This window comes from Leptosomus discolor, chromosome 3 (genome assembly GCF_034619465.1).
Source record: "Leptosomus discolor isolate bLepDis1 chromosome 3, bLepDis1.hap2, whole genome shotgun sequence".
In the NCBI taxonomy this organism is placed as follows: Eukaryota; Metazoa; Chordata; class Aves; order Leptosomiformes; family Leptosomidae; genus Leptosomus; species Leptosomus discolor.
The window spans coordinates 83949226-83963165 of record NC_141393.1 but is presented as its reverse complement, the minus strand read 5'-3'; the positions used below and the strand labels follow the sequence as shown (position 1 = coordinate 83963165).

General features: G+C 43.7%; 1 protein-coding gene across 5 annotated transcripts in view; it reads left to right on the top strand.

Annotated features, from left to right (window-relative positions):
• The window catches only part of ADGRL2 (adhesion G protein-coupled receptor L2), a 124907-nt gene that overhangs the window by 74531 nt on the left and 36436 nt on the right, over positions 1-13940 (top strand). For 4 of the 5 annotated variants that reach the window (XM_086462887.1, XM_086462886.1, XM_086462885.1 and 1 more), the window contains exons 3-4: positions 1329-1438; positions 7110-7910. In XM_086462887.1, the coding sequence (XP_086319013.1) occupies positions 1329-1438; positions 7110-7910 (911 nt within the window). Of the gene's footprint in view, positions 1-1328; positions 1439-6139; positions 6155-7109; positions 7911-13940 lie in introns of all 5 variants that reach the window. The other variant, XM_086462883.1, reaches the window with a different exon arrangement.

The window sequence follows — 13940 nt, the reverse complement described above, 5'->3', positions numbered from 1 at the left end:
GAGTTGTTGTTCCCGCGTTTGCTCAGCAAGAGGGACAGCATGTCCTGACCAGCTCTGTGCTGCTTCGGTTACTGTATAAAAAGGGAAGTGTTTTATATCAAGAGTTCTTCACTTGCTCTACCTTTTATGAGGTAGCTTATGCAGATTATTCTTGTACCTGTTGGCGATGAGCCGCTGTGGAAAGCTGTTGGCACAGGGTGGATTATTGGAGCTTGGGATGTGGCGTTCAGGGGGTGTGGGAAGTAGGAGGGCAGTAGAGGAGCTGATGTACAGCTGGAGTCAAAGGCGAGACTATGTCTGAAGTTCAGCCTCCTGTTACTGGGTTTGCTGACCAACGACGCTAACCCCTGAGAAGATCAGCCAAGCTCTTTCTCTTTTACACACTAAACTCCCTGGCCGTCTTTTTTTCCCTTCCGCTTTCTTCTGAGTAGTTTTTCTGGATTACATTTTGACCATCTCTTCAGGGTTAGGTGAGGTTTTTCCACTTTTAACTTCCAATGGGTTTGTTTTTTTTTTTTCCCCTGGAAAAATGAATAGTAGTCTAAAAATCTCTTGATTATTATTATTTAAAAAAAAAAAAATCTAAACCCCATTAAATTCAGTAGACCCTTGTGGTTAGAGGCATCATAATAAAGTTCTTCTTTGTATAAAAATGCATTGGCTTCCATTGTTGAGCAAATCATGTGTATGTTTCAGTGTTTTGTCTCCTCTAAAATATGTTTTAATTAATCTTCTTGCAGGTCTCCTTTTTAACTCTTTCTTGTTTCCTCAGACGGTCATTCTTTGCCTCTTCCTAACAGAGGAAGCTTAGAGTCCATCAGTTGCTCCTAAAATAAGGAAAATGGAAATGCTAATGCTCTTTGTCTACAGTAACTCTTCCGACCAAAATCATTTCCCTGAATCACAGCAAAGATCTCTCTGAGATGTAAAACGGTTCCGCAGTCTGTATATCTCTAAAGATGGAGGAGTTGCTCATTTAATTATTGAAAACTGCACATTTTTTCATTTTGAAACTTCTTTGCATTTTGCTTTGATTTTATTGAACAGGAGTGTCAAATCAGTATATATTTGGGACAGCTATCTCTGCCAGTGGGGACGGGCGAGAGAACCTCGATCTCCAAATTTAAAAGTATAAAGCCTGAACAGAAATACTGTCTTGAAGTGTTATTTATGGACTTTGACTGATCTAGTATTAATTAACTTTGTTGTCTTATGGATTGGACTGCCCGAGTGTGAAGAGCGTTAGCACTGCATATAGCACTTTAGTACGAACCTGCAAATTAAGTGTAATTTTAAATTGATTAGCTTGCTTTCTTTTCCCATTACAGGTGCAACAACCGAACACAGTGTATAGTAGTTACGGGGTCAGATGTGTTTCCTGATCCTTGTCCTGGAACATACAAATACCTAGAAGTGCAGTATGAGTGTGTTCCTTACAGTAAGTATAATCTTTTTATTCTTGCTCACTTCCTCTGGCCCTCACCATGAAAGCTGGAGTGCCGTTACATGGAAAAGAAGCATATGTTTATGGCCCACGGACCCATTATGCATGCAGAGCACTTGCAGACTAGGGCCTCCAATTAGCTTCCCGAAGTGTGGAAGGAAGCCATGGTGTGATGCTGGCCAAGTGTCTGTCTGTGTTCTTAAGTGTTTGGCTTTTAAGGCTACTGTTTTTCCAGAAAACAAACTCAAATTAGCTATTCAATAGGCCAGCTAGAAATTTGTACTTTTGCCCGCTACCAGTTGCTGACAAATTGGCTTGGCTCACAGACTTCTAAAGCAGGGATTGACTTCGGTTTTAATCATGATCTACTCGAAAGGCTACCTGCTGTGGTGGTGACTCCGGGTGCCCGGCAAAACCCGACGCTGACGCTCGGAGGCAAATGCCCCGCTTGGGGGATGTCGTCAGAGGGCTTTGTGCTGCAGGGGCACGTTAGAAGTGAGCGCAGATTCGGAGTGAATAATGAATAAGTTCCTCGAACTTGGTTCTTAAAAGCAATGGGGAAAAGAGTGAGAAGGAAATGTTCGCTTTTGGTGTAAAGAGAAAATAAAAACTGTGCCTTGAATCAGCTGCCAAAACAGAATTTGTCTCTGAAAACAAATCCTGAAGCCATATTGAGACAGAAAAATGAAAAGCTACGGCTACTTCAGCAGTTTTGTACAATATTCTTTCTAATGCCAGAATTCAGTAGCTTTAGACATACTTCTTGTTTCCTTGCAATAATTAATGCTTTTTTTCGTTGACACGTGTGCATGTTTATAAAAGTCCTGCAGATTCGGCACTTTTAACTGGTTTTGCTTTCTTGTAAGGTCATTCTTTGCAGGGACTTCTCCCTCGTCCCGTAACTCCACAGAGAAATAGCTGTGCTTGCAATGGAATTTGAGCAGTGCACTGATCATTCCCTTAAGTTACTGTTAAGTGTGAATTTCTTGATCTGCAGTACTCCTTAACCAAAGTCACATTTTCTGTTGGTACAGGAAACAGGCCAAGTCTGAGATGCAAAAACACTGTGGTGACAGTGTATGTCCAAAAAGGAAGGAAATGAGTTCTGGCATAAGCAAAGCTGTGTCAAAACTGTCCAGACTGTTTGCTGCACGATTTTAAAATGTAGACTTCTTAAGCCGAGACACTGTACTGTTTCACCACATTGAACCTTCACTGTTGTTAAAGGCCAAACACAGATCATCCTGGTTTTCCTTCATTTCTGCTGTGTCATTGTGAAATGGTTGCTTGCTGATTTTTTTTTTTTTATTTTTTTCCTGTACCATTTGTAGGATTGGAAGCCTACTGCATACAGTGATCCCTAGTACCATTCCTCCTGTGTGTAGTATCGGTGGCTTGTTGTAACTGTTCTTCTCGTGCCACTTTTGAGGAGTGATGTCTTACCCCAATCTAACCAAAGCTTTGTTCCACAAAGATCGCTTTCACTTTAGCACTGTTTTCGTTCCCAAATTCTCGGAAAGAGGGCAGTGCATCTGATTCCAAACCCTGAGGTCAGTCAAATGACAAGAGGTTACGTTTCCAGTTCCAGTAGGCTAGCTCGTAGAGAAAAAGTGTGATGCCAATAATGTTCAAACATAACTTTTTGTGCTGTTTTAGGAAGACAAGTGTGGATATGTTCTACCGATTGGGTATTGCTATCTACAGGAATCTTTTCTTTTCCAGTTTTCAGAAGTATAGCGCCACAGCGCGGCCTACCCTACTCCAACGTGTAGTTAACTCTGCTTCTAAGATGTTTATTTTTGTTTATTGTCAATTGTGTTGGCCTGCCCTTTGAATGACGTAATTCGGTGTCTGTCGTAACTCAGGATTCTGGATAACTCCTTGTTTTTCAAAGTCTCCAAGTGTTGGAGTTCATCAGCTGCAGCAGGTACCGGGGTGACCCTCTGCCCAGCTCCAGAACCGTGCGAGGCATCACCTACCCTTACAGCAGTCATCAGAAAGGTTGCCAGTTACTGAAATCAGTTTGGAAGTTTGATTTCAAACCACATTGCGCTTCAGTAGCCGTTTTGGTTGTTGACTGTCTTTCTTCCCTGTCCCACAAAGCCTATCCTGGTATTTTTCCAAGTCTCTTTTTTTTTGATGCCTGATAAACTCCAGTTACCAAGTCTAATTTTTTTCTCCCTCGCTTGTTCCAGTGCTCCGTATCTAAACTTACGGCATGACCGAAGTCATTAGGTTTGCAAATAGCTGCTGTCCCAGCGTAAGAGACCTGTCAGGAAGGCGGGATAGGCTTGCGTGGGTCTAGGAAGGGAGGATTTTAGTGATCACAGCACTTGTAACCAAAGCTGAGTTACGGTTCTTACTTTTTCTGAGCTTCATCTTCAGTTACTGCCAGACTGCAGAATTTGCTCTGCCTCGCCGTGGCACCTTTCTGTCCATGGGGGATGGCAAATGGCAATCTGACCAGGTTTTGTGGTCAAAGTTGGGCATTCTTGCACGCTGGAGTCGGTGTCACCCTTGTACAACATGCAGTTTATGAGCTCCTCTATGTCTCGCTGGCCTCCAGAAATACATGGCTGCTTTGCTGATCATACATATTGATTTGAGCTTTCTCTGGGTTCTGTATTCGTCGCCCTCGTAAGAGAGTACGTAATGAAAAGCTTCCCTTTTTGCATCTCAAAGTGTAGACAGAAGAAAATCTATTGAGATACTCAGTTGGATCACCAACAAAACTAAAACTCTAGACAAATTTGATAGGCATTGCTTTGTCCTAAAATAAGAGTCTCATTGATTAAATTACAAAGAGATTGAGAGTGCCATACCTGACATTTCTCTCAATTAGGCTGCACGATGTGTGTTGACACTTTGACTGAGTAACAGAAGTCAGCCCTTTTATGAAGAAGAACATCAAAAGTACCATTTTGTACATCTGTGCATTTTTATTTTAAGCCTTTTTTGGGGCTCGGGAATTCAATAGAAAACGTTTTAAAGCATTTTATTCTCCCTCTGTCTGTATTGATTGGACTTTGCAGCATTTGTTTATTTCAATAAGCCCATCTGTCCCTGAAAAATGTACAGCTGTACACCAATGCACGCGGAGCAGACGTGCCAGTAATGATTTTAGTTATCCCTCTCTTTTCCCCCCTCTCCTGTTACTAATTCTAAGCAGGTACAGTATCAGTATTGCTCTTTGGCGAGGGATAAACTCGTGCATAAAAGTTCACAGACAGAATCGTCTGAAAGTCATTTAACGCTGGTTGTGAAACCCCGGAGTTCACCTCAGAATGCATCTTCTGTTTACTCGGATAACTCAAGAATTACGAATTGCAGAAAATCAAGTATTTTACCTAAAGATGTATAAATGAACAAAGGCTAGGAAAGCTACTGCACATTTTGAGAAGATTAACCCACTCCCCCGTAAAGTTTTGGAATTGTTCCCTGGAGAAACCCTAGATCAGCTCAGCCAATACCCTTCTCTCAGAATGATCATACGTAATTTTGTTAAACGAAACTGGAAATCCAGAACTTGATATGAAACACGCAAATACGTTCTTCAGGATAATACCGTGATACTGAAAATGTAATAGCTGTGCAGATAGTTTTGGTACACTTCCTCGGTATCAGCAGCTGCTGTTGCACGGATTGGTACGTCTGTCGTTTTCCAGGTCGTTCTGTGAAACTAAGGGAGCGTACTTCAAAGGCTACTGAGCATATGAAACAGATTTTATTGCAAATAATTATTGGAAAGCTATTTACTAGCTGGACTTCAGCTGTATGTCTTCCTGTGATATGTTCCTTGTAACTTCCTTGGGGGAAAATGGCGGGAGCGATACAGCGTTGTTAATCGGGGCCGGTTTGCATTTTCCATGTATGGTGGCAGGATGGGTGTTTGTTCAAGCTCTCAGTGTGACTGTCCTTGCGTACTAGCTGGCTGTTTCGGGCTTAATCGATGATGCTGGAGAGTTATCTGAATGAGCTAAATGTTAATTTTTTTCTTCTCTTTTCCTCTTGCTTACTGTGCTTTTGCTTCTTTTTTCTAGATGTTTTTGCTTGTATTCCTTCTAGTCTGATTTTGCAGTCATAAACTTAAGAAGTGGCAAAAGTTCTCAAGATTAACGTTCAGGAAAACAAACAAAATAAAGCCTAAGGGGAGCTAAAGGATGCAAGCTGCTTTCTTTACAAGCAAGAAAAGCAGAGGGATGTCTGGGGCAAAGATGGGGGAAGGTTTAATAAGCACACATACAAACCTATATAATTAATATACTGCATTTTGGATTTATGATTGCTAATATAATATGTATATGTGCGCTCGCACATATATGATAAATTAATGTGTCGCTTAAAAACGGAACTGGAGGGCATTGTACTTTGAGAAGAAGAGTATGTGTAGCATGCATTAGTAAAGTCATTCATTATTTATTCAGGTTCACTAAGTGAAACTACATGCCAACATATCTGTATTGCCTCCTTAATCTACTGAAGTGATTGATCCATGTTCACTTGTGTAACCGTAGAATCTCTCTCCTGCTAGGTTTTCCTGTTGTCTGTTTCTCTTTATCCGATATAGTGCAGTTCTTATTCTCCCTATATTTAGCGTCTGTTACTAATTTAATCTTTAGATTAATAGTCAATTTATGTTAATCTTCTTTCTTTTTTCCTTGCACTTTTTTATTTTTCTTCCGATGCTTAAAATAGAAGTGGAGCAAAAAGGTAAATAACGTATACAGTCCAAACCCCAGCTCCTTGTTATGTGCCTTATGGATGTTAACCTCTTCCCTTCCCCTCCCCACAACACTCTTATATTATGATAATCAGCAGGATCTCATAAGTACACCTCATAAAGAAGTCGACTGTTTGCAATAAAGTGACTTGGCTGCTTAAAGTAGGTGGCGGGGTATAGTGTCTGAAATACTTGGGCTGGAGGGAAGACTCCCTTGCTTTTTTCTCTCCCTTTCTCTTTGTCTTTCTTTCCCTCTCTTTCTCTCACCCTTGGGTAAATTCTTGTTAATCAAGTGTCATCTTGCCTGGCTTCCAGAACCCTCTCCATAGCATGCCATGGTTACAGGGTTTCCTGCTCTGTTTCATTCATTGCTTTGGTTGTGTTTTGTTTTCTCTGCTCCTAATTGCTTTCTCTATATACCTGATGATTTGTTTTGTTCCTTTATTTTTTAATCGAGGCACCTCCTTTTTCAGCCTCACCACTTCTTAAAGTTCTAAACAAGCCGATGTGGGTTTTTTTTTTGGACTGAAATGACCTAGCGCACTGCTGCACACCAGTTAAAAGCTCTGGAGCGTTAATGCGTACTCACTAAAAGGCTAAGACGAAAATGCAAGAGTAGCTCTACATTTTCAGCTGTCTGTGAATGCCATTGAGCCTTGGTCTGTACTAGTGAAAACAGTTCCCATCCACTTTCCATACTGGTACAGCAAGAACATGGTAACTTTAAGAAAAGTGGATGATAAAGGGTGATAATTGCATTAGTTATAACATAAGGTATAATCTAGTGCCAATTAAATGGATTTTTTTTCTTCCTGACACAGTCATTATGATTTACCTACCTTTTTTTTTTTCTTTTTTCTTTTTTCTTTTTTTTTTTTTCCTTTTTATTATGAGACAGTCTTAATTTGTCGTAATTCTTGTCTTACTTCTCTCTGTGACTGTTAGTTTTTGTTTGCCCGGGGACGTTGAAAGCAATTGTGGACTCACCGTATTTATATGAAGCTGAACAAAAAGCAGGTGCTTGGTGCAAAGATCCTCTCCAGGCTGCAGATAAAATATACTTCATGCCGTGGACTCCGTATCGCACCGATACTTTGATAGAATATGCTTCTTTAGAGGACTTCCAAAACGGACGCCAGCAGACGACGTATAAACTCCCCAATCGAGTGGATGGTACCGGATTTGTGGTGTACGACGGCGCCGTCTTTTTTAACAAGGAAAGAACTAGGAACATAGTAAAATTTGACTTGAGGACTAGAATTAAGAGCGGAGAGGCCATAATCAATTATGCTAATTACCACGACACCTCTCCGTACCGATGGGGAGGAAAGACTGATATTGACTTGGCAGTTGATGAAAATGGCTTGTGGGTGATTTACGCCACGGAGCAAAACAACGGGATGATAGTGATTAGCCAGCTGAACCCCTACACCCTGCGCTTCGAGGCCACCTGGGAGACGACGTACGACAAGCGGGCGGCCTCCAACGCCTTCATGATCTGCGGGGTCCTGTACGTCGTGCGGTCGGTGTATCAGGACAACGAGAGCGAGACCGGCAAGAACGCCATCGATTACATCTACAACACCAGGTTAAGCCGAGGCGAGCACGTGGACGTTCCGTTCCCCAACCAGTACCAGTACATCGCCGCGGTGGATTACAACCCCAGAGACAACCAGCTGTACGTGTGGAACAACAACTTCATTCTGCGCTATTCTTTGGAGTTTGGCCCACCTGATCCTGCCCAAGGTAAGAAGTTGGGGTTTCTCATTTTTCATCTCTTCGTGCCTCCGTTCAGATGACGATGTTACGGTGTCTCGGGTCTTCGACTTGGCTCTCGGCAGAAAGGCGCGGAGGGCTGTTGGTCTGTGCCGGGCTGAGCGGCACAGCGTTATGGTGGCGCGAGGCGAATCTGCAGAACCTGTGAAGAGACAGAAACGCTTTATTTGGTTTGCAGGCTTGTGCTTTCCTTTTTATTTTTTTTCATACAAGTGTTTAGCTTTCCTGTGTTGGAGAATGAGTTGGGGCGTTGTTTATGTACTTTATACCATCAGTCCGTGCGGCTTCTGTAGCTGAACGAAGTTTGAGTTCATTCTCGCCGAGCCAGAAGCCTGTTCCCCTCCTTTCGGTGCTACCTGCCTTCTGAATTGATTACAACATACGTGCAGACCTTTTTGCTTCTTGGCGCCAGCAGCTGAGAGCGATGCGTGCTGGGAGGTCCCCGAGGAGCTGTGCGGGGTTAATGTGCAATACCAAGCATAAATATTTTTCCGCAGCCCTATTTTCACCGTTTCTAATGCCGGGTTTAGACAGGATTATCCGACATCTTCCGAGCAGGTTTCGCAGTAAGTCTGTTAGCGTTGCAGTTCAGCTCGCTTGAAGTTAGAGCGACGGCCTAAAAGGAGAGACACTAACTGCCACTAGAGGAAAGAAAAACGGAGGTCTTTCGATCTCAGAAATCCCTAAAACTGACAGGAACAGGCACAGCCACATATTAACATCTGCAGAGGAGAGTAAGTACCCAGAGAAATGCTCTGTGGCAGACGATGCGTGCAGCCAGGAGCTGAATGTTGATAAGCTACTTTGGCAAAGAAGGTAATACCGCCGCTTCTCTCCTCTAACCGGGACGCAGGTTTAGCCGGCGTGCTTTCTACTTCCAAAAAAAGGAGTAAGAACGGCTTCTCCACGTCAGAAGCCGCTGTCCTGCTGCAGCGGAGCCGATGCCCGCGCAGCCTGCGTGGCGGGCCCACGATGCCGTCAGCACGCGGGCAGCTTTGCCGGGTCCAAAAGGGCGTCAGGCGCAGCAGAACGGGGCAGTTCAGCACCGATACCTCGGCCGTCGCCGGAGCCGAGGGACGGGCTGGCCAGTCTGGCTCCCGCAGACCTCCCTGGCGGTACGGTGCCAGGCTCAGGCAGGTTCCAGGCGGCTGGGGACTGAGCTCTGGCCGCGAGGGCAGCCGTCCTGGCCAGCCTGGCTCGCTGTGCGTCAAGCTCGTCCGTTCCTTTGGAGCTGCTCTTAGCAGAGACATCCCCACCTTTGTAATTAGAAAGAACTGAAAGCTTTCATTTTCATACATTCTCATGCATGTCACTTTTCATTCGGTTTAACCGGGGTGGAGATGCGTTTTCAATTCTCCAAAGCTTTAATAGTAAGAGGAGAAAATGGAGGTGCAGGCTCTAAGTAGCTTTCACAGCTCAGGCAGCTGCCATGAACGTGGCAAAAGCTAATCTTTAAATCATTGCATTGAAGGAAAAGTGTTAAGGAAGAGCAGGGAGAGAAGAAAAGGCTTTGTGGAATCCTTCCTTTGCTGTAGTAAACCACCAAAGGTCTCCAGTAAGACATTTCGTAATGTTTTCGATACGAGAGAGTCTCCAAAATCTGAAGTTACAGCGCATATGCTGGCCACAGCCCGTCTAATATCAGAAGGAGATTTCAGCATCCCCCAGCACCCCTTCACGTTCCCGGGTTCCTTGCTGGCATGCAAGGCAGGGGGAGAAACGCTTTATTCCTACCAGACCTAGACGAGAAGGGGTCCAGGGCACACTGCAGGGTGCTTGCCTCTCCTCTGAGCTCTTTGCCCAGTCATCCGTGAAGGCAGAGAAGGAATATTTTTTGAGTGATTTATGAGTTTGAGTTTCAAACGCATCACGACATGAGTAAATGTATTTTGATTATGGCCTTTCTAAAATACAAAAACCACATGAAGACACTAGGTTTATTTGAATATGTGGTGCTTATGTTCACAAACGGTATTTTTCCTTATGTAAAGCCAATACCAAATATTTTAATTTTGTGTGGATCTGTACATAGCAGATCTAAGAATATGTTTCAGTTCATTTCCTTTTTTGCCCAAGCCAATTGCCTGTAGTTGAAGAGTACTAAATTAAAGTAAAAATTATCTAATGTGATCGTCCTTGAGATGTACTGCTATAAAACCAAGAAGAGATTCTGTACAGTTTCTAACTCTGTATTTTATTTGTATTCTATTCTCAGTTCCTATTGTTTCAGCATAAAGTCTGTACAGATAGAAGATCAGTCCTTCTGTTGTTGCACAGTTAAAGGATCTAGCTATACAATAACACTTTTGGATTTTTTTTTTTTTTTCTCATGGAATTAGATTTTCAGCACATTTGATGAAGGGCACCTTTGTGTTCCTTCATTTCTGGTTTGGTTTGGGTTTTTTTGTGGTTGACTCTGATTTCTTCATCGTTTACTTAAAGACCTAGGTGTTGGGGTAGCGTTCTTTAAGTCGCCTAACACAGGAACCTTCTTGTAGTGTCTTTTGCAGAGGTACTTCAATATCAAGTATTTAATGGTGTCACAAGGTCAGTGCCTCGGAATTGGAAGTCGCGGCCTTTTCTGTTGGAACAGTTAGCTTGGGGCCGTTGCGGGCAGCTCAGCAATCCCTGTTCCCTCTGCTGCCGTGGGAGCAACAACGGTACATAGACACACACCGAGTCCTTTGTTTCCCCATCTGTCTGTCTTGGCTGTCAGTTCCTGTCTGTGCCCTAACTTCCAGCTACCGAGTGCTTCAAAACCAGCCGTCGTTCTTCCTACGCGAGAGATGAATTTGTCACATTTTAGCCACGCTTTTGAGCTCGAGGGTTTACGTTTACTCCCGGGGCCAAAATCGTGGACTCATCCAAACCTGCCTTTTTTTTTTTTTCCTCTGTTGTTCCTGTCATTTTTCAATCTGCCTATGGAAACCTCTGGAACACCACTGCGATTCACCTCTCCCTTTGCCCTTGCTGCAAACCCAGGCCGTTTTGTCCTCCTGCAAGTGTCCCTGTTCCGTGCTCCCCGTATCCTTATTTCCTTCGAGAGAACTCTTCAGCTCTCTAGAACTGCGGATGCTGCAGCCAGGCTGCTGTTTCACCCTGACAATGGGGCCTGCTGCCCTTCGAGCTGCCCCCCTTAACCTCGTTCTTCATGTGTTGTTTTTTCTTCTCCCTTCTCGTGGGAATTACAGTACATAGATGTGGAAATGGTTTTCAGAGCTGCAGCTGACAAGTACCACTCAGATATTGCAGAAGAGCGCATTTTCCGAGGTTAACAAGGACCACTCAGATGTTGCAGAAGATCACGTTTGCTAAGGTTAAGTGTAAAAATCGCATTTAAAAATCAAAACCTTAATTTAGAAATAAAATAAAATCTATCCGGCCCTGCAGAGAGCCACTATGAAAATTTCGAAGCAAACCAGAGTTGTTATACCCTTGGTAAAACAAGTCCTGTCACATTCTTTCTGCAGGAGATAGCCAAGGGACCAAATGAATCCTCGCTGAAATAGGGGGTTTACGTGAAAAGACCAGGAAGAATGAAGGGAATTTTCCCCCTAAAAAGTGAATATGAGCGTGACATTGTAAGGTTTCCTTGGTAACAAAAAGAAGATAAATCCTTTTGTTCGGTGTTGGTGCGTTAGGGAGAGATTTCATCTGCGCTCATCCCAATTTGCGCTAACTGTGCAAACTGATCAGGCTGAAGTTGTCTCCCTGTTTGTACCGTGATACCCATCATTAAGATTTATTGGATCACGGCAGGAAAATATGGATGTGATGAGCGTGGACAGAGCAGAAACTCAGAGAGTACTATCACCACAGGCTCGAAATAGTAGGAAACTCATGCAACGAAGTCTTTTATAACACCAAGAATCTATGACGGAGTCACGCAGCAAATTGTTAAATAAATTAGATTTTTGACTCTTATATCGAATCTGATGCACTGCAGATTGATTAAAGAGTGATTGTACCAGTAAAGACGACGTAACGGGGACGAGGTAGCACAATTCTTGATGGTAGCTGCTGCTGCTAATTTTGTGGTGTACTTGTTACCGTTCTCAGGGTATAAGTTCATAAATGGCTGTGTAAACACTTCGCTTTCAACTGAACGGGGCTTGGCAGGGTCAGGGCTGGAACCTGTGGGTAATTAGGGGAGTCTTAGCCACTTCCCTGCTCTTCACTGCAGCCTGGAAGCAGGCACCCGGCGGTAGGAGGCAGGGAAGCGTGGCTTCGCACAGGTTTCTGAGCTCCGTGGCTCCACACAGCAGCTCAGCCCGTGAAAACCTTTTGAGAACGAAGGCGAGCACGTGGATTTTCACGTGTCTGACTACGCTGAAATACCTGAGCTACAAGAGCATAGCTGAACAATCCATGCAGCTGATGGCTCCAACTGCCTGGAAGCCGGAGATGAAGGTGGAACCAGCGGTATTTTCAAGAGTGGTGCCTCATCTGGGCATTTCGATTTTAAATCTTAAGGTCAGAGATGTATTTTGGGTGGGGATTTTTTTTTTTTTTTTTTTTTTTGGTTTTTGCTTGGTTTGTTTTTTTAAAAAACTTATTTTATGCATGCTTAGAATAGAAACCTGTTGGCAAGGAATAGCGGATAGCTGGTGTGCCTTCTCGAAATCTGCTCTTCACTGTCAGTTGGGGACCCAAAGTTACTATTCCCCTGCTGTCCCAGGCAATTGTGTTATGGTTTTTATAGACATCACACTGTTAAACAGGTGTTAAAGTTTTACTCCAGTGGTGTCTTCATTTTTAGAAACAAATACTGTGCATAACTGTTTAAATCAGCTGTTAGGAACTGCATGAAACAAATGTGAATTAATTACCCTCAACTTGAGTCTTTGGATTTGCTTCCTATTGCTCCTTTCTTACTCTTTTTTTTTTTAATTTTACGAACGCTTTCTTCAGCTGATAGAGAGAGACACACCTATTCCTTAAAGAAAGGAAGAAGGTAGAAGAGATTTTGGGTTTCTCCTTGGCGTGGCAAGCCTAGCCAAAAAGTCTAAACCAGAATCTCTCCTTGTAAAAGCGGCTTTTTTGGTGTTGGACAAAAATGACGTATCGTCAGCCTTGTAGAGGCTCACCCCTGCTGCTCAGAGCAGTAGGTTAATAACCTCGACGTGGAGTTTGTTCTTCCTCTTAGTTGCGGTGTATTACTCATCACTGCCATTGCCTTCCGTGGGTGAAGCGCTCGGCAGATGCCATCGCCCTCGCCTTTCGGAACGGGAGCCATCAGGTGGCGGCAGCTATCGTGTGTCCTCTGGCAGCTCAGGAGAATGGCCTTGCGGATTAAGTTCCCCAACAGGTCATTAAAAACAAAGTGGTCTGCCTTCTAAAAGCTGGATGGATTCCTTAAAGTGATGTGTTGGGTCATTTCTTATTTTTTCAACCTCCTCCTTTCCCAGACTTCCAGCACTGCCTGAAGTTTCCTGGTGCATCCTTAAATATAGTGACTTCTCCTTTTAAAAAATTTAATTGCAGAGAAAATCTCTTAGAAATTATCTGGATTGTCTTCAGTTTTGTGAGAGAGGTGGTTTGAAGTCTTTCTCCTAAAATGCGAGATTACAGATACATTGCCGAAGTACGTACTGCTGCCGAGCTACGCAGGTCGTCTTTGAACCATGGGTGATAGGCTTTGAAATGGACTTTAATGGACAATTAAATCATTCTACCTAAAGCTGCGTCATGACAGCAGGGTGTTTTAGCTCAGGGTGTGGCTCAAAACGGTTTGAAAATTGTCACCTCGCTGCGGAACTTGAGGGGGTTGCTGTGAATTGTTACAGGGATGTTTTGCTCCTGAGGCGAAGCCATCCTGAACGCTGTGGAGTTTGGGTAGTAAGGGCGATAACGCGAATGCACGTTTCAGTGATGAAATATAGACTGATTAGCACAGCGTGTTAGGGGCTCGGTAGGAATAATTGGCTGTCCCCTGCGTCGTTCTCCGTCCCCACCAGCTCCCCGCTCCCAGGACCTGATTCAGCAGGCGTTGCCTGGCGC